The sequence below is a fragment of the Vanellus vanellus genome (genome assembly GCF_965231255.1).
Source record: "Vanellus vanellus genome assembly, contig: HAP1_SCAFFOLD_44, whole genome shotgun sequence".
NCBI lineage: Eukaryota > Metazoa > Chordata > Aves > Charadriiformes > Charadriidae > Vanellus > Vanellus vanellus.
This window is the reverse complement of record NW_028127957.1, coordinates 954,883-973,436: the sequence shown is the minus strand read 5'-3', so window position 1 is coordinate 973,436 and position 18,554 is coordinate 954,883. Positions and strand designations below refer to the sequence as shown.

Genomic DNA, 18,554 nt, shown 5'->3' with positions numbered 1-18,554 from the left:
TTTCTCCTTGGGCAATGCTCCATCCTCTGGGATGCACCCGAGACTCCTCCCAGCTCTGTTTCTGAGTGTTTTCTTCCTGGGGTTTAGGGCCCTGTGATCCCAGGTAGCAACCCCGGACTCCTCCAGGGAAGATAACCAAGATGATTTTTCTCCTTGGACAATGCTCCATCCTGCGGGATGCACCCGAGACTCCTCGCAGGTATGTCACCGAGTCTTATTTCCGGTGGTTTAGGGTCCTGTGATCCCGGGTAGCAACCCCAGACTCCTCCAGGGAAGATACCCGAGATGATTTTTCTCCTTGGGCAATGCTCCATCCTCTGGGATTCACCGGAGTCTCCTCGCAGGTATGTCCCTGAGTCTTTTTTCCGGTGGTTTAGGGTCCTGTGTTCCCGGGTAGCAACCCCAGACTCCTCCACGGAAGGTACCCAAGATGATTTTTCTCCTTGGATAATGCTGCATCGTCTGGGATTCACCGGAGACTCCTCGCAGGTATGTCACCGAGTCTTATTTCCGGTGGTTTAGGGTCCTGTCATCCCAGGTAGCAACCCCAGACTCCTCCAGGGAAGATAGCGAAGATGATATTTCTCTGTTGACAGTGGTCCATCCTGCAGGATCTACCCAGAACTCTTCCCAGGCGTCTCCCGCAGAGGTTTCTCCAATGCTTTAGGGCCCTGTGATCCCGGGTAGCAACCCCAGACTCCTCCAGGAAAGATACCCGAGATTAATTTTCTCCTTAGAAAATGTTCCATCCTCTGGGATGCATCTGAGATTCTTCCCAGGCATCTCCCGCAGCCTTTTCTCCAGTGGTTTGGTGCCCTGTTATCCCAGGTAGAAACCCCAGACTCCTCCAGGGAAGATACCCGAGATGATTTTTCTCCTTGGGCAATGCTCCATCCTCTGGGATGCACCCGAGACTCCTCCCAGCTCTGTTTCTGAGTGTTTTCTTCCTGGGGTTTAGGGCCCTGTGATCCCAGGTAGCAACCCCGGACTCCTCCAGGGAAGATAACCAAGATGATTTTTCTCCTTGGACAATGCTCCATCCTGCGAGATGCACCCGAGACTCCTCGCAGGTATGTCACCGAGTCTTATTTCCGGTGGTTTAGGGTCCTGTGATCCCGGGTAGCAACCCCAGACTCCTCCAGGGAAGATACCCGAGATGATTTTTCTCCTTGGGCAATGCTCCATCCTCTGGGATTCACCGGAGACTCCTCGCAGGTATGTCCCTGAGTCTTTTTTCCGGTGGTTTAGGGTCCTGTGTTCCCGGGTAGCAACCCCAGACTCCTCCACGGAAGGTACCCAAGATGATTTTTCTCCTTGGATAATGCTGCATCGTCTGGGATTCACCGGAGACTCCTCGCAGGTATGTCACCGAGTCTTATTTCCGGTGGTTTAGGGTCCTGTCATCCCAGGTAGCAACCCCAGACTCCTGCAGGGAAGATACCCAAGATGATTTTTATCCTTGGGCAATTCTCCAACTTTTGGGATACATCCGAGTTTCTTCCCAGTCGTCTCCCGCAGACATTTTTCCTGTGGTTTGGGGTACTATAATCCTGGATAGCAAGCCCAGACTCCTCCAGCGAAGATAGCCAAGATGATTTTTCTCCTTGGAGAATTCTCCATCCTGCGAGATGCACCCGAGACTCCTCCCACGTCTGTTTCTGAGTGTTTTGTTCCTGGGTTTTAGGGCCCTGTGATCCCGGGTAGCAACCCCAGACTCCTCCAGGGAAGATACCCGAGATGAATTTTCTCCTTAGAAAATGTTCCATCCTCTGGGATGTATCTGAGATTCTTCCCAGGCATCTCCCGCAGCCTTTTCTCCAGTGGTTTGGGGCCCTGTTATCCCAGGTAGCAACCCCAGACTCCTCCAGGGAAGATACCCGAGATGATTTTTCTCTTTAGAATCTGCTCCATCCTCTGGGATGTACCCCTGACTCCTCCCAGGTGTCTCCCGCAGACTTTTCTCTAGTGGTTTAGGTATCTGAAATCCCAGGTAGCAACCCCAGACTCCTCCAGGGAAGATACCCGAGATGATTTTTCTCCTTGGGCAATGCTCCATCCTCTGGGATGCACCTGAGATTTCTCCCAGGCATCTCCCGCAGATATTTTTCCTGTGGTTTGGCGCACTGTAATCCTGGGTAGCAACCCCAGACTCCTCCTGGGAAGATACCCGAGATGAATTTTCTCCTTAGGAAATGTTCCATCCTCTGGGATGCATCTGAGATTCTTCCCAGGCATCTCCCGCAGACTTTTCTCCAGTGGTTTGGGGCCCTGTAATCCCGGGTAGCAACCCCAGACTCCTCCAGGGAAGATACCCGAGATGATTTTTCTCCTTGGGCAATGCTCCATCCTCTGGGATGCACCTGAGATTTCTCCCAGGCATCTCCCGCAGATATTTTTCCTGTGGTTTGGCGCACTGTAATCCTGGGTAGCAACCCCAGACTCCTCCTGGGAAGATACCCGAGATGAATTTTCTCCTTAGGAAATGTTCCATCCTCTGGGATGCATCTGAGATTCTTCCCAGGCATCTCCCGCAGACTTTTCTCCAGTGGTTTGGGGCCCTGTAATCCCGGGTAGCAACCCCAGACTCCTCCAGGGAAGATACCCGAGATGATTTTTCTCTTTAGAATCTGCTCCATCCTCTGGGATGTACCCCTGACTCCTCCCAGGTGTCTCCCACAGACTTTTCTCTAGTGGTTTAGGTATCTGAAATCCCAGGTAGCAACCCCAGACTCCTCCAGGGAAGATACCCGAGATGATTTTTCTCTTTATAAAATGCTCCATCCTCTGGGATGCATCTGAGACTTATCACAGCTATGTCCCTGAGCCTTTATTCCGGTGGTTTAGGGTCCTGTCACCCCAGGTAGCAACCCCAGACTCATCCAGGGAAGATACCCAAGATGATTTTTATCCTTGGGCAATTCTCCAACCTCTGGGATACATCCGAGATTCTTCCCAGTCGTCTCCCGCAGACATTTTTCCTGTGGTTTGGGGTACTATAATCCTGGATAGCAAGCCCAGACTCCTCCAGCGAAGATAGCCAAGATGATTTTTCTCCTTGGACAATGCTCCATCCTGCGAGATGCACCCGAGACTCCTCCCAGGTCTGTTTCTGAGTGTTCTCTTCCTGGGTTTTAGGGCCCTGTGATCCCGGGTAGCAACCCCAGACTCCTCCAGGGAAGATAGCCGAGATGATTTTTCTCTTTAGAATCTGCTCCATCCTCTGGGATGTACCCCTGACTCCTCCCAGGTGTCGCCCCAGACTTTTCTCTAGTGGTTTAGGTATCTGAAATCCCAGGTAGCAACCCCAGACTCCTCCAGGGAAGATACCCGAGATGATTTTCCTACTTGGGCAATGCTCCATCCTCTGGGATGCACCTGAGATTTCTCCCAGTCGTCTCCTGCAGACATTTTTCCTGTGGTTTGGCGCACTGTAATCCTGGGTAGCAACCCCAGACTCCTCCAGGGAAGATACCCGAGATGATTTTTCTCCTTGGACAATGCTCCATCCTCTGGGATGCACCTGAGATTTCTCCCAGGCATCTCCCGCAGATATTTTTCCTGTGGTTTGGCGCACTGTAATCCTGGGTAGTAACCCCACACTCCTCCAGGGAAGATACCCGAGATGATTTTTCTCCTTGGGCAATGCTCCATCCTCTGGAATTCACCGGAGGTTCCTCACAGGTATGTCCCTCAGTCTTTTTTCCGGTGTTTTAGGGTCCTGTCATCCCAGGTAGCAACCCCAGACTGCTCCAGGGAATATAGTTGAGATGATTTTCCTCCTTTGGCAGTACTCCATCCTCTGGGATGCACCTGAGATTCCTCCCAGTCGTCTCCTGCAGACATTTTTCCTGTGGTTTGGGGCCCTATAATCCTGGATAGCAAGCCCAGACTCCTCCAGGGAAGATACCCGAGATGAATTTTCTCCTTAGAAAATGTTCCATCCTCTGGGATGCATCTGAGATTCTTCCCAGGCGTTTCCCGCAGACTTTTCTCCAGTGATTTGGGGCCCTGTTATCCCAGGTAGCAACCCCAGACTCCTCCAGGGAAGATACCCGAGATGATTTTTCTCCTTGGGCAATGCTCCATCCTCTGGGATGCACCCGAGACTCCTCCCAGCTCTGTTTCTGAGTGTTTTCTTCCTGGGGTTTAGGGCCCTGTGATCCCAGGTAGCAACCCCGGACTCCTCCAGGGAAGATAACCAAGATGATTTTTCTCCTTGGACAATGCTCCATCCTGCGGGATGCACCCGAGACTCCTCGCAGGTATGTCACCGAGTCTTATTTCCGGTGGTTTAGGGTCCTGTGATCCCGGGTAGCAACCCCAGACTCCTCCAGGGAAGATACCCGAGATGATTTTTCTCCTTGGGCAATGCTCCATCCTCTGGGATTCACCGGAGTCTCCTCGCAGGTATGTCCCTGAGTCTTTTTTCCGGTGGTTTAGGGTCCTGTGTTCCCGGGTAGCAACCCCAGACTCCTCCACGGAAGGTACCCAAGATGATTTTTCTCCTTGGATAATGCTGCATCGTCTGGGATTCACCGGAGACTCCTCGCAGGTATGTCACCGAGTCTTATTTCCGGTGGTTTAGGGTCCTGTCATCCCAGGTAGCAACCCCAGACTCCTCCAGGGAAGATAGCGAAGATGATATTTCTCTGTTGACAGTGGTCCATCCTGCAGGATCTACCCAGAACTCTTCCCAGGCGTCTCCCGCAGAGGTTTCTCCAATGCTTTAGGGCCCTGTGATCCCGGGTAGCAACCCCAGACTCCTCCAGGAAAGATACCCGAGATTAATTTTCTCCTTAGAAAATGTTCCATCCTCTGGGATGCATCTGAGATTCTTCCCAGGCATCTCCCGCAGCCTTTTCTCCAGTGGTTTGGTGCCCTGTTATCCCAGGTAGAAACCCCAGACTCCTCCAGGGAAGATACCCGAGATGATTTTTCTCCTTGGGCAATGCTCCATCCTCTGGGATGCACCCGAGACTCCTCCCAGCTCTGTTTCTGAGTGTTTTCTTCCTGGGGTTTAGGGCCCTGTGATCCCAGGTAGCAACCCCGGACTCCTCCAGGGAAGATAACCAAGATGATTTTTCTCCTTGGACAATGCTCCATCCTGCGAGATGCACCCGAGACTCCTCGCAGGTATGTCACCGAGTCTTATTTCCGGTGGTTTAGGGTCCTGTGATCCCGGGTAGCAACCCCAGACTCCTCCAGGGAAGATACCCGAGATGATTTTTCTCCTTGGGCAATGCTCCATCCTCTGGGATTCACCGGAGACTCCTCGCAGGTATGTCCCTGAGTCTTTTTTCCGGTGGTTTAGGGTCCTGTGTTCCCGGGTAGCAACCCCAGACTCCTCCACGGAAGGTACCCAAGATGATTTTTCTCCTTGGATAATGCTGCATCGTCTGGGATTCACCGGAGACTCCTCGCAGGTATGTCACCGAGTCTTATTTCCGGTGGTTTAGGGTCCTGTCATCCCAGGTAGCAACCCCAGACTCCTGCAGGGAAGATACCCAAGATGATTTTTATCCTTGGGCAATTCTCCAACTTTTGGGATACATCCGAGTTTCTTCCCAGTCGTCTCCCGCAGACATTTTTCCTGTGGTTTGGGGTACTATAATCCTGGATAGCAAGCCCAGACTCCTCCAGCGAAGATAGCCAAGATGATTTTTCTCCTTGGAGAATTCTCCATCCTGCGAGATGCACCCGAGACTCCTCCCACGTCTGTTTCTGAGTGTTTTGTTCCTGGGTTTTAGGGCCCTGTGATCCCGGGTAGCAACCCCAGACTCCTCCAGGGAAGATACCCGAGATGAATTTTCTCCTTAGAAAATGTTCCATCCTCTGGGATGTATCTGAGATTCTTCCCAGGCATCTCCCGCAGCCTTTTCTCCAGTGGTTTGGGGCCCTGTTATCCCAGGTAGCAACCCCAGACTCCTCCAGGGAAGATACCCGAGATGATTTTTCTCTTTAGAATCTGCTCCATCCTCTGGGATGTACCCCTGACTCCTCCCAGGTGTCTCCCGCAGACTTTTCTCTAGTGGTTTAGGTATCTGAAATCCCAGGTAGCAACCCCAGACTCCTCCAGGGAAGATACCCGAGATGATTTTTCTCCTTGGGCAATGCTCCATCCTCTGGGATGCACCTGAGATTTCTCCCAGGCATCTCCCGCAGATATTTTTCCTGTGGTTTGGCGCACTGTAATCCTGGGTAGCAACCCCAGACTCCTCCTGGGAAGATACCCGAGATGAATTTTCTCCTTAGGAAATGTTCCATCCTCTGGGATGCATCTGAGATTCTTCCCAGGCATCTCCCGCAGACTTTTCTCCAGTGGTTTGGGGCCCTGTAATCCCGGGTAGCAACCCCAGACTCCTCCAGGGAAGATACCCGAGATGATTTTTCTCCTTGGGCAATGCTCCATCCTCTGGGATGCACCTGAGATTTCTCCCAGGCATCTCCCGCAGATATTTTTCCTGTGGTTTGGCGCACTGTAATCCTGGGTAGCAACCCCAGACTCCTCCTGGGAAGATACCCGAGATGAATTTTCTCCTTAGGAAATGTTCCATCCTCTGGGATGCATCTGAGATTCTTCCCAGGCATCTCCCGCAGACTTTTCTCCAGTGGTTTGGGGCCCTGTAATCCCGGGTAGCAACCCCAGACTCCTCCAGGGAAGATACCCGAGATGATTTTTCTCTTTAGAATCTGCTCCATCCTCTGGGATGTACCCCTGACTCCTCCCAGGTGTCTCCCACAGACTTTTCTCTAGTGGTTTAGGTATCTGAAATCCCAGGTAGCAACCCCAGACTCCTCCAGGGAAGATACCCGAGATGATTTTTCTCTTTATAAAATGCTCCATCCTCTGGGATGCATCTGAGACTTATCACAGCTATGTCCCTGAGCCTTTATTCCGGTGGTTTAGGGTCCTGTCACCCCAGGTAGCAACCCCAGACTCATCCAGGGAAGATACCCAAGATGATTTTTATCCTTGGGCAATTCTCCAACCTCTGGGATACATCCGAGATTCTTCCCAGTCGTCTCCCGCAGACATTTTTCCTGTGGTTTGGGGTACTATAATCCTGGATAGCAAGCCCAGACTCCTCCAGCGAAGATAGCCAAGATGATTTTTCTCCTTGGACAATGCTCCATCCTGCGAGATGCACCCGAGACTCCTCCCAGGTCTGTTTCTGAGTGTTCTCTTCCTGGGTTTTAGGGCCCTGTGATCCCGGGTAGCAACCCCAGACTCCTCCAGGGAAGATAGCCGAGATGATTTTTCTCTTTAGAATCTGCTCCATCCTCTGGGATGTACCCCTGACTCCTCCCAGGTGTCGCCCCAGACTTTTCTCTAGTGGTTTAGGTATCTGAAATCCCAGGTAGCAACCCCAGACTCCTCCAGGGAAGATACCCGAGATGATTTTCCTACTTGGGCAATGCTCCATCCTCTGGGATGCACCTGAGATTTCTCCCAGTCGTCTCCTGCAGACATTTTTCCTGTGGTTTGGCGCACTGTAATCCTGGGTAGCAACCCCAGACTCCTCCAGGGAAGATACCCGAGATGATTTTTCTCCTTGGACAATGCTCCATCCTCTGGGATGCACCTGAGATTTCTCCCAGGCATCTCCCGCAGATATTTTTCCTGTGGTTTGGCGCACTGTAATCCTGGGTAGTAACCCCACACTCCTCCAGGGAAGATACCCGAGATGATTTTTCTCCTTGGGCAATGCTCCATCCTCTGGAATTCACCGGAGGTTCCTCACAGGTATGTCCCTCAGTCTTTTTTCCGGTGTTTTAGGGTCCTGTCATCCCAGGTAGCAACCCCAGACTGCTCCAGGGAATATAGTTGAGATGATTTTCCTCCTTTGGCAGTACTCCATCCTCTGGGATGCACCTGAGATTCCTCCCAGTCGTCTCCTGCAGACATTTTTCCTGTGGTTTGGGGCCCTAGAATCCTGGATAGCAAGCCCAGACTCCTCCAGGGAAGATACCCGAGATGAATTTTCTCCTTAGAAAATGTTCCATCCTCTGGGATGCATCTGAGATTCTTCCCAGGCGTTTCCCGCAGACTTTTCTCCAGTGATTTGGGGCCCTGTTATCCCAGGTAGCAACCCCAGACTCCTCCAGGGAAGATACCCGAGATGATTTTTCTCCTTGGGCAATGCTCCATCCTCTGGGATGCACCTGAGATTTCTCCCAGGCATCTCCCGCAGATATTTTTCCTGTGGTTTGGCGCACTGTAATCCTGGGTAGCAACCCCAGACTCCTCCAGGGAAGATACCTGAGATGATTTTCCTCCTTGGGCAATGCTCCATCCTCTGGGATGCATCCGAGACATATCGCAGCTATGTCCCTGAGACATTTTTCCGGTGGTTTAGGGTCCTGTCATCCCAGGTAGCAACCCCAGACTCCTCCAGGGAAGATACCCGAGATGATTTTTCTCCTTGGAATATTGTCCGTCCTGCGGGATGCACCTTAGACTCCTCCTAGGCATCTCCCACACAGTTTATCCTTTGGTTTATGACTCTGTAATCCTGGGTACCAATCCCAGACTCTTGCAGGGAAGATACCTGAGATGATTTTTCTCATTGGACAATGTTCCATCCTCTGGCTTTCACCCGAGGCTCCTTCCAGGCTTCTGGTGTTGTCTTTTGTCATGTATTTTAGGGTCCTCAGATCCCTGGTAGGACCTCCAGACTCTCCAAAGGGAGATAACTGTGATGGTTTTTTCTCATTGGGAAATGTTTTTTCTCTTTTAGGCAAAGCTTTTTACCCTGCGACAAATCCATGACTCCTCCCAGGGATCTCCCACAGACTTTTGAACTCTAGTTGAGGGACCTGATATCACAGGTAGCTACCAAGACTCCTCCAAGGAAGCTTCCTTCTGTTTTGCCAATAGGTCTCTGTTCCTGGATCCATCCAACCCTCCCATTAGCGTTAGGTTAGGGTGTGAGTTCTGTATGAGAATCCCACAGCTCCAGGGACACCTGGCTGGAAAAGATATGTCGAGGAGGGAACGGTATTGCACCAACATCGCTTCCTTGACACTGTGATGGTGTGCTCCCCCTCCCCGCCTTCCAACCTGACCTTTATCTCCCGTGACCCTGCCCAAGCACTAACACCTGTGGTGGTCACAATGGGCACGTGTACATGTGATGGCTGCCCCCGGCTCGATGTGGTTTCGGGGAAACACATAACACCACAGTAGCCAAGGGCTAACTTGAGCAGTGCTGGTACTGTGGCCAATATGCAGATATGACTATAGGTCAATCATCTCACCCACATCAATAGTGAACAGCCCAAGAGCCCTTTGAGCTCCCCTGCACGCCAGGATCTCCCCATGAGCGGGGACGCCTCTCAAGGTTACTCCTCGAGCTTCACAGATTCTTTGCCGCAACAGATCCTCGGTCAGTGACTAATAGCACACGAAACTGTGAAATCTTAGCTAAGTGATAGAAAGGATCGATTGCACATATATAATCCCTTAGACATAAACCGTTGACCCAGTCTGGGACCAGGATTGGATCCAGCCGCACCCAGACTCCTCTCTGAGAAGGAGGTTAGAAAGCAAGGGGCTCCTTTCCGAACCTCAGCCCAACAGGAGGGTCTCCCTGGCAGTTCTGCCTGACCCTGTTCTCCATGCAGGAAATAACCAAGTGTACCTTGCCATCGAATCCTGCTAAAGCACTGTCGCATTTACTCTCAAACTTTGTTAAATCCCTGTTTTGTATCAATAAACGTGTCGCTGCTTCTCTCTACGAGTGAAGTGCATCACTCCATCCGCAACAGACACCTCTCTCCTCTGGGCCACCCGTGCTGCTGGGGACCTCAGCCTCAGCCCACGCTGCCATTAGCTGCCTGTCAAAGCGCTGCTACGGGATGGTGAAGGCAGGAACAGCTTTCCATCCTTGCTCCTTTTGTGTAGGAGCAGTCGCTGGATGTTTTCCATTTTGGAGCGGGGCTCTGGCGAGTGTGGGAGAGAGTGTTGGGAGCGTTACGGTGCAAGGAAAGCGCAGAGCCCCAGTGTTGGTCGGGCTGTGAAAGTGCTGCCGAGGGATAGTGAGGGCAAGCAGTCTAATATGACCGAATTGAATGAAACAATCCAGGAATTCTTTACTTACAGAATCTCACTTGGCTACAGCCCATGCTAAGGGATGCTGGACCAAAGTCACACTCCTTTTCTTTGGAGGAATTCTGAAAGGAAAAGGAACCAAAGAACTGTTACACAATGTAAAATTCTGTTGTACAGGAGAAGTTTATTTGTTTGCTTGCTTTAAGAACTAAAGGTGGTTTCAAACCCTAAAAATGCAAGGTAACCAAAGTACAGAAGGAGATACCCGAGCTAAACAAAAGACATCTCTCTCGTCTGTGCTATCGCCTAGCAGCCAACTACTCCCCTCGATAAATATCACCGTCAGGAGGAGCCCAATTTGACCTCTCCCTGAATGGCAGCTGCACTGCACGCCAGGCGACTCTCCCCGTGGGCAGGGGCGACTCTCAAGGTTAGAGATTCCTTACCTGAGACTGAGAGCCTTCCTCACCCACGGCGGAGAGATGCCTTAGCTGCGGCAGATCCTCAGTAAGTGACTGAGAGCGTGCTGAATTAGTACTAATGAGACATTACTAATCCATGCAGCTACTCAATATTATTGCAAACATTGTATAGATAATTCCGTTAGACATAAGCTGTTCTCCAAGTGTGAGACCGGGGCTCCATAAGGAGTTTAGAAGGCAAGGGGATCCACTCTGAACCTCGTGACTCAATGGGAGGGTCTTCCTTACTCTTTGCGTCTCCAGTCTCTGTGTGAATCAGCCTAACCTGCTTCTAACTCAGTTTTCCTTTGTATGTTTTTTCCAAGCAGTAGTTAATCATAGAATGGTCTGGGTGGTCTTCAATTGGATCTGGTTGCTCAGAGCCCCATCCAACCTGACCTGGAATGTTTCCAGGTATGGGCCATCTCCCACCTCTTTGGGCAACCTGGGCCAGTGTCTCCCCACCCTCATCATCAAAAAACATAATCTTCCCAGATGCCCCATCCCTGCTTATTGCAGGGGGTTGGACTCAACAACCTCTAAAGGTCCCTTCCAACCCAAATGATTCTATGATACTGTGATTTCACTGATGTTTCCCTGTTGGCTTCTGTTCCGTCAGAAGCCCCTGGCTCATCTCCATAAGACTGCGAGTCTGCTGCACCCAGCACATCTCAGACCAACAGGCTGAGGGTCCTCGCTGGCGCCCCGTCCCCCTGACCTTAGCATGTTCCCGCAGCTTGTCACGGGCAAGCCTGATCCTATCCCTGACCCCTTCAAGTCTGATCCTATCCCTGACCCCTTCAAGTCTAGTTTAAAGCTCTGCCAATGAGCCCCACTGGCTCCTGAGCAAAGACCCTCTTCCCCCTTTCAGAAAGCTCAATCCCATCTGACCCCAGCAGGCCTGGCACCATGGAGGCCACCCTATTTGTGCAAAAAAACAAAAATTGTGGTGGTGACAGCAGCCACGGAGCCATGTATTAAGAGACCAGGTCCGTCTGTTCCTTCCAGTGTCACTGCGCATAACTGGAAGGAGAGAGGAAAAATAGCCGGCGCTCCAGATTCCCTTACCACCCATCCCAAGGCCCTGAAGTCTCTCCGGATCGCCCTCGGACTACGCATTGTGGCTTCGTGGCCACCCACAGGGAAGAGCAGCGCTGGGCAATAGTCCGAGGGCCGTACCAGGCCGGGAAGTTTCCTAGTGACGTCCTTAACCCGGGCCCAGGGGGGCAGCAGACTTCCCCAAGAGGAGGGTCTGCCCGGTGAGTCAGGGGTATGTGATAGAGACAATAACACATTGTGCACTGATTGACTAGCAGTGATTCATAACCTAAAGGACAGGCCTGATAAAAATGGACGAAGCAAGAAGTCTTGAGATTGCCAAGGACAGCTCCTGATAATGAATAAGAGTATGCCTTGAAAAGCGGCTGAAACCAACCCTGCGGTCTGGACAAAGACCAAAGAAGAACTGCGTCTGCGCAAGGACAAAGAGTTACTTGCGGTGATGAAGAGGAATCATCAACCTTCATGGTCACGACCCTCAGTGACCACCACCAGGAGGCATTGCGCAAGCGCAGTTGGGAGGAGTTTATGGAAATGACTTCTTAGAGCTAATTTTAATACGAAGTGGGGACAGGTTATGCATATGTATAGGCGTATTGGGAAATCTTATGATTATGTAATTAAGAACTATATATATTTGAGAAGGCCGCTGCATTGGGCGCGCACGATTGTGGTGGGGCGACCCCCCCGTGCTGCCCAGCGCTGAATAAACACCTACTTTACAACCTTCCCGGTTGTGGAGTCTGGAGTTTCGTTTCCGCATGTCACCAGCAGATCCGGTCCTCTGTTCCCGTCCCCGTCTCCGGGAGGGCAGAGCGCGGCTCCAGCGGCCCCTCTCTCTCTCGCTCACGCTCCCGGCTGCTCCTCAGCCTTTCTCCTTCCTCCCCGGCTCTGCCGCCAGGCCGAGCGCACCGTCCCCCTGCTCCCCCCTCACGCTGCGCTGCTCTCCGCCGCGGAGCGGGCCGGCCCCGGAGCGGCTCCCTCGGCCACCGGCCGCTCCCTCCGCTGCGGCGCGTTTGAGCCTCCCGCCGTTGCCCGGGCAACGCCCAGGTCTCGCCAGCGGCTGTGGCGAGAGGTACCGGCTGCCGCTCGGCTCCGCTCGGCAACACTCGGCCCCGCTCGGATCGGCTCGTCATCTCGCGGCCCCTCTCGGCCGGTCAGGGCCGTCCCCGAGCGCGGCGGCGGGGCCGGGCTGGCGCAGGGCGGGCAGAGGAGCGGCGGGCGGAGGGTCCGAGCCGCCCCGGGAGGAGGCTGCGGGGCGCTCCCCTCCTGCGCTGCCCCGAGGTCCCGGCCGGTCCGGGGCAGCCGCTCGGTGTCCCTCGGGTCCCCGCTGTCCGGGCGTCGGGGCAGCCCCGGGGCTGGGCTGGGGCCGCTCCGTCGCGGCGGCCATCCCCCTTTGGCGGGGCAGCCGGCGGGGGGCACGGCCGGACCCTCCTGCCTGCCCCGGGCCCCGCCGCACGGGCTCTGTGCCGCACACACCGTCCCGTCCGTACCCGCCCTCTCCCCCGCTGGGAGGGCGGTGGGGCCACCGCGGGGCGGGCAGAGCCCTGCGGGGCTGCGCCCGGGAGTCACCGAGCGCCGCAGGTTGCCCGATGCGGAGCGAAAGGAGCCCGAGGGGCCGCCCAGAGCAGCCCCCGCAGCGCAGCGCGGCGCAGCGGCACAGGCAGCGGCAGGAGGGGCAGCCCCCGGCCGGGGGAGCCCCCGTCGGGGCGGGTAAGTAGCACAGCCACGTCTGCGCAAGAGGAGCAACGCAGAAGCCTTTTCCCGCCCCGACTGCTCCCGCCAGCGAGCTCGGGGCCGGTGGCGCTGACGGCGGCAGCCAGGAGCATCGGGCCCCGAGTCACCGGTGCCGACAGCACAGGCGCCGCTGGAGGCGTCCGCCTCTTCCCGCCCCGACGGGATGCCGAGGGCAAGAGCGGGAAGAGGCCCCCAGACGCAGCCCCGCTGCCTTGCTGCGGCTCCTCTGCTTCCAGTACCTTTCCCTTTCCTTCCACAAGGCCGCCGTATCTTCACCAATCTTGACCTTTTCATGCTGGGAAGCAGAGGCCCGGCTCATACTAGAAACCTCTGCTGCTTCTTGGAGGGAATGAGTGTTTTCTGCCGGGGTAAGACTGATTAAAGACTGATTAAAATAACACCAAGTTCCAAGTTGCTGCTTCTTTTATTAGAATCCCATAGAACAGTTTTTCAAAGTCACATTCCCGCTTTGTGACACGCAAGGATCAAAATCTTAAAGCTTGTTGCTCTTTTCTCCAAAACTCTAGGTTGTGCAGAAAAACACATTCCAACCCAACACCTTCAGTACATCAATTTGGAAACATAAACAAAGTAGCATTTCACTTAAAGCATTCACTAGCTGAGACAAGCCATGTGAAAAGCAGAGTTACACAAGAAACAATACCACCAAATAGTCACACTACAAGTTTACCTTTCCACAACAATCAGTGCTTCCAGGTCAGTTCTTTCCACCAAAAAGATGCTGGAGTGGCAAAACGATGATGCTGGGGAAACAACAACAAGAGCACGTTACACTGCCAGTCCTTCTCTGCGAATTGTAATGACAAGGCCATTTCTGGCCACCGGAAAGACACAACCCCAGCACAACACAGACAGGGAAAGACTGAAAAAATAGAGACAACATAAAGAATAACTGGTGCACGGTGATGTTAATTTCAGTTTGCAATGGTGTCTTCAGGAGTGTTATGGTTTGAGAGACCCATAACAATCTGTTGTCATTTAGACAATCATTCTATCACCCGATGACCCCTCCCCACCTGGGAAAGGGAAATCGGGAAAAACAAGAAAACCCGAGAGCTGAAGTATAAACAGATTTAATAGAATAAGATTAGATAATTAACATTAACAGCACTAAAGAACTGATATTGATCCCGACACCAATACAGAATATGCAAAGATTATACTCAGCCAATTCTATCAGTAGGAAGCTGTGCACTCCCAGCAGTGGACAGCAAATGTCGGACACTGCGAGCGCTACGGCTTCAGGAGGAAGGGAGGGCCTCAGGGCTCCGGCACCAGGGCACGAAGTTCTCAGGATGGCAGCCATCAAGGGAGAGAGAGAACTTCGCAGCAAACTTTCTAATTTATAATGAGTGTGACGTTGATGGTATGAAATAATCCTGTTGGCCAGCTTGGGTCAAGTGCCCGGGTCTCGCTCCTCCTCATCCCTGCACCTGGCGAGCTCGAAAACACTGAGACCTTGAGACCCACACACCATAGCTGGCTGTAAAGTAAATATTTTCACAAATTCAGACACTGGAGTCTTCTGAAAGTGCAGTTTTCCCAAGCATTAGAAGAGAAATTAGTCCTGTGTCTCTCAAACCAGGACATTCCACCCCTTATTTCATACCATATATATGACACACTCAAATTACTGTTGTATTAGTCCTCTCATATATATACACACAAATATATAATCCTCTAAAGCTATAAGCTATTCCTCTAAAAGGTCTATTAAGTTTTTTAGTTGAAAACTAGGAGTTCCATCTATCATAATAGTCTTTTAGGGTAAGAACCAGTGATGTGGCATCGTCTCAGTTGTCAGATCGGGACCAGGCCTCCATACAGGACAACAGACGTGTAGAGTTGGGCGCAGCAATATAACGTGTTGTGCTCACGGCTAGCATGTTCCCTGTCGCTGGACGCCATTCAATGGAGTTGGCTCCGGTTTCATTACCACCGTGTTATCCTGAAAAACACTTATTGAACACTGTTAGTGTTATGTGACAATTAACACCACACATTTTAAAATTAAGGATTCTCGCCCCAAATCAAATCTCCTAACGGGTACATCGAACTTCTCCATTTTCCTGCATCACCCACCAGGTATGCCCTGGTCCTTCAGCAAAAGCAACCCCACGAGTGGGCCTGCCTTTACCTGAGGCCAGGGTAACCCAGACTGTTTTCCCCAACATATTCTTTACATGCACCACAGGGACCTTGTCCCCTTCTACAGTAGATAAAAGCTCTGACTGAGCCGGACCAGCTCGGCTGACAGTTCCCCTGGTGTTGACTAACCAGGTGGCTTTCGGTAAATGCTCATCCCACTTTTTAAATGTTCCAGCAGTCATTGCTTTCAAGGTAGTCTCCAGTAATCCATCGCATCGTTCGACCTTCCCAGCAGCTGGTGCGTGGTAGGGGATATGATATATCCATTCAATACCATGTTCTTTAGCCCAGGCATCTATGAGATTATTTCGGAAGTGAGTCCCATTGTCTGAATCAATTCTCTCTGGAGTACCATGTCGCCACAACATTTGTCTTTCCAGGCCTAAAATAGTGCTACGGGCAGTGGCATGAGACACAGCATACGTTTCCAGCCATCCAGTGGTTGCTTCCACCATTGTAAGCACATAGCACTTGCCCTGGCGGGTTTGTGGAAGGGAAATATAGTCACTTTGCCAGGCCTCTCCATACTTATATTTCAGCCACCGTTCTCCGTACCATAAAGGTTTTGACCGTTTAGCTTGCTTAATTTCAGCACATGTTTCACATTCATGAATAACCTGTGATATATTATCCATAGTCAAACCCACCCCTCGGTCATGAGCCCATCTGTATGTTGCATCTCTTCCTTGATGACCTGAGGTGTCATGGGCCCGCTGAGCTAAAAAGAATTCACCCTTACGTTGCCAATTGAGTGGGAGTTTGACCATTGGCCAAGGCTAACCCACCAGAGGTAGCATCGTTGGAGCATATTTAAATAAACCGTAGAACAGGTTTCTGCCAAAATGGCTCCTCTTGCAGCTGGAGTGTTTGCCCATGGCATGCACTCAGTCCCTTCCTCTGCTTAAAAGGAGTCAAATTCTTACCACCCTGCCCTGTTGGCTATGTACTGCTCTGGCTTTCTGCCTTGACTACTAAAGTTGTGATTTAAAAAAAAATAAATGATGAAATGTTGGCCGAACCAGCGATGGTAGGGAAGAGTAAGTGGTGCCCTGACCTGGCAGGTTGATGCTGGCTACTGTCCTGACCAACTGTTTCATGTGAAGAAGTCATTGAAGGAAATGTGTAAACAATCCATGGAGCAGGGATCAGGATCTGGGGGATCCCCTCACCTACCCATGCAACAGATCTGCTCAGCAGGCCAAGGACTGGTATTCCGTTTTTGTCTCTCGAGGGATTCAAGGATGGCAGTCTTTGGTTTGAGAGCTAGTAATGCAGGGAAATTATTTGGTGAAAAAGGAGTCTGTCTTCTAGGGACCAGAATTTCCTGAAGTGCCTTTGGCATGCAGCAAGTCTACAGAGCTTAAAGAGATCATGCAGGCTTGCATGATGGCATTCAAGTCCTTGGTCCAAATCGGCCAAAAGTGGCGACTTGAAATTCTCTAACCATTAGCTGGACCTGTTTCTCTCTGGCTTTAAGAGCCAGTCTCAGAAATGGGCTCACAGCTGACATTTCTTAGCGGGCACAATTACATGTTCTTGGTGGCCTGCACTGTTGGCTAGGCTCAGATGGCTCTTTGCTTAGCTTGATGGTTTCCAGGGAAGACAGTTCCACTTTCTACTGCTCCGTGACATTATCTGGGGAGCCCCAAACACCCTGCCCAGGAGCGTGAGGTCTCTCTGGTTCTGACTAATTCAGTTCCCCTTTGGATTTAGCCCTCAGGTCAAAGTAGCAAATTTGTCTGCCTTGTGACTGATCCTAGTGTTAAAAGCAAGTCTCTAGAAAGATGGTACGTTACTGTGTTGTGTCCTCTGACTTTGCACGTTACACGGGGACAGGCTGGAGACTGCAGCCTCTGAGCTAAACAGACCTGAGACAAACTTTTACAGAGACCTGAGAGCATTCTCAGAGTTCCCTCCCGAGTCCTCTCCCTGCACTAATCCAAACAGGGTCTTTTAAAAAGTCAGGAGGCTTCTGCTCCTCTCAATCCCAGAAAGACTCTGCTAACCATGATGCATTACAATACTCTGGGCACTACCTGCTCCGTTGTCTTCTCATGGAGAAACGGCAGATTTTTCACGTATTATCATCACTCCTGGAAAATAATGCAGACAAGGTATACTAATAAACTCCTTTTGCCATGGTTATACTGGGAAATATCGTTACTTAATCAGCTCAAGGGATTATAACGTTTACTCACAATCACACGCAGAGGTGCGCTTGGGTTCAGGAAAAGGCTGTATTGTATGTGGAAGGGTTAAACTGAATCAGTTCTTCCTGCAGAGTAGCCAGATGCGGTTGTTTCTGTCTCCAGGCAGACAAGCCCGGCTGTAGCCCTCTGAAGATATAAATCACTGTGAAGACTTTCCGTGAAACTCAGCAGTGTGGGCCGATGTGATCCCAGTTTCATCTTTCTTTGATCTGCTCTGAAGCCAAGTCTGGCAAGGATATGGTCTTGTGCGACCTTGGGCTTGTCTGAGTTCTTCGGGCGATTTTTTAACTTCTTCATGTCTTAGTTCCAAGTTCCTAAGCCTAATTTAGTTGTTGACTGTAGACCATGAGTTGAAGTAGAAAGTGTCTATTTTCTGGGAGTTTCCTCTGAGTCATGAAGAGTTGGACAGTAAAGCATTTAGCACTGGAAGAAATAACCGGAGTCGCAGGTGCTACTTACAGCCGCGTCAGATTAGTTTGTGAAGTTGTCTTTTTATTCAGATACTAACAAAAGCCATACAGTCTATTTTAAAGTATTGAGTTGTCTGTTCTTTCAGCAGCAATGGCTCTCTGGACATAAAGCCCCAGAGAGATTGGGTGTAAACCAGCGCAAATGACAACATTACTTTTCAGCCACTGGTGCCTGATCAGATGAGCACAAGCAGTTGGTCCATCTCTGCTGTCACTCTTTCTCAGCAGTAACGTATCTGACTAAAAGCTTTGTTCTCAGGTTTTGTGTATGGCTTGAGTTCCTCTCTCTGGGAATGTGCCATGCTGAGCAATGCAGCTAATTTTTTTCTCATGAATCTGGTCATATTTCCTACCTCCCAAACTGTCCTGATGGCATATGTACCTGTTCTGGGGTCAT

The 18,554-nt window shown here is 51.4% G+C and overlaps 1 protein-coding gene across 1 annotated transcript in view; it reads right to left on the bottom strand.

Moving 5' to 3' along the window:
• The window catches only part of LOC309684807 (E3 ubiquitin-protein ligase TRIM36-like), a gene marked incomplete at both ends in the record, with an annotated part of 72,610 nt that extends 54,056 nt beyond the window's left edge, over nucleotides 1-18,554 (bottom strand). Inside the window, one exon of the mRNA XM_082500666.1 lies at nucleotides 18,540-18,554. Coding sequence (XP_082356792.1) covers nucleotides 18,540-18,554 — 15 coding nt within the window. The remainder of the gene's footprint in view (nucleotides 1-18,539) is intronic.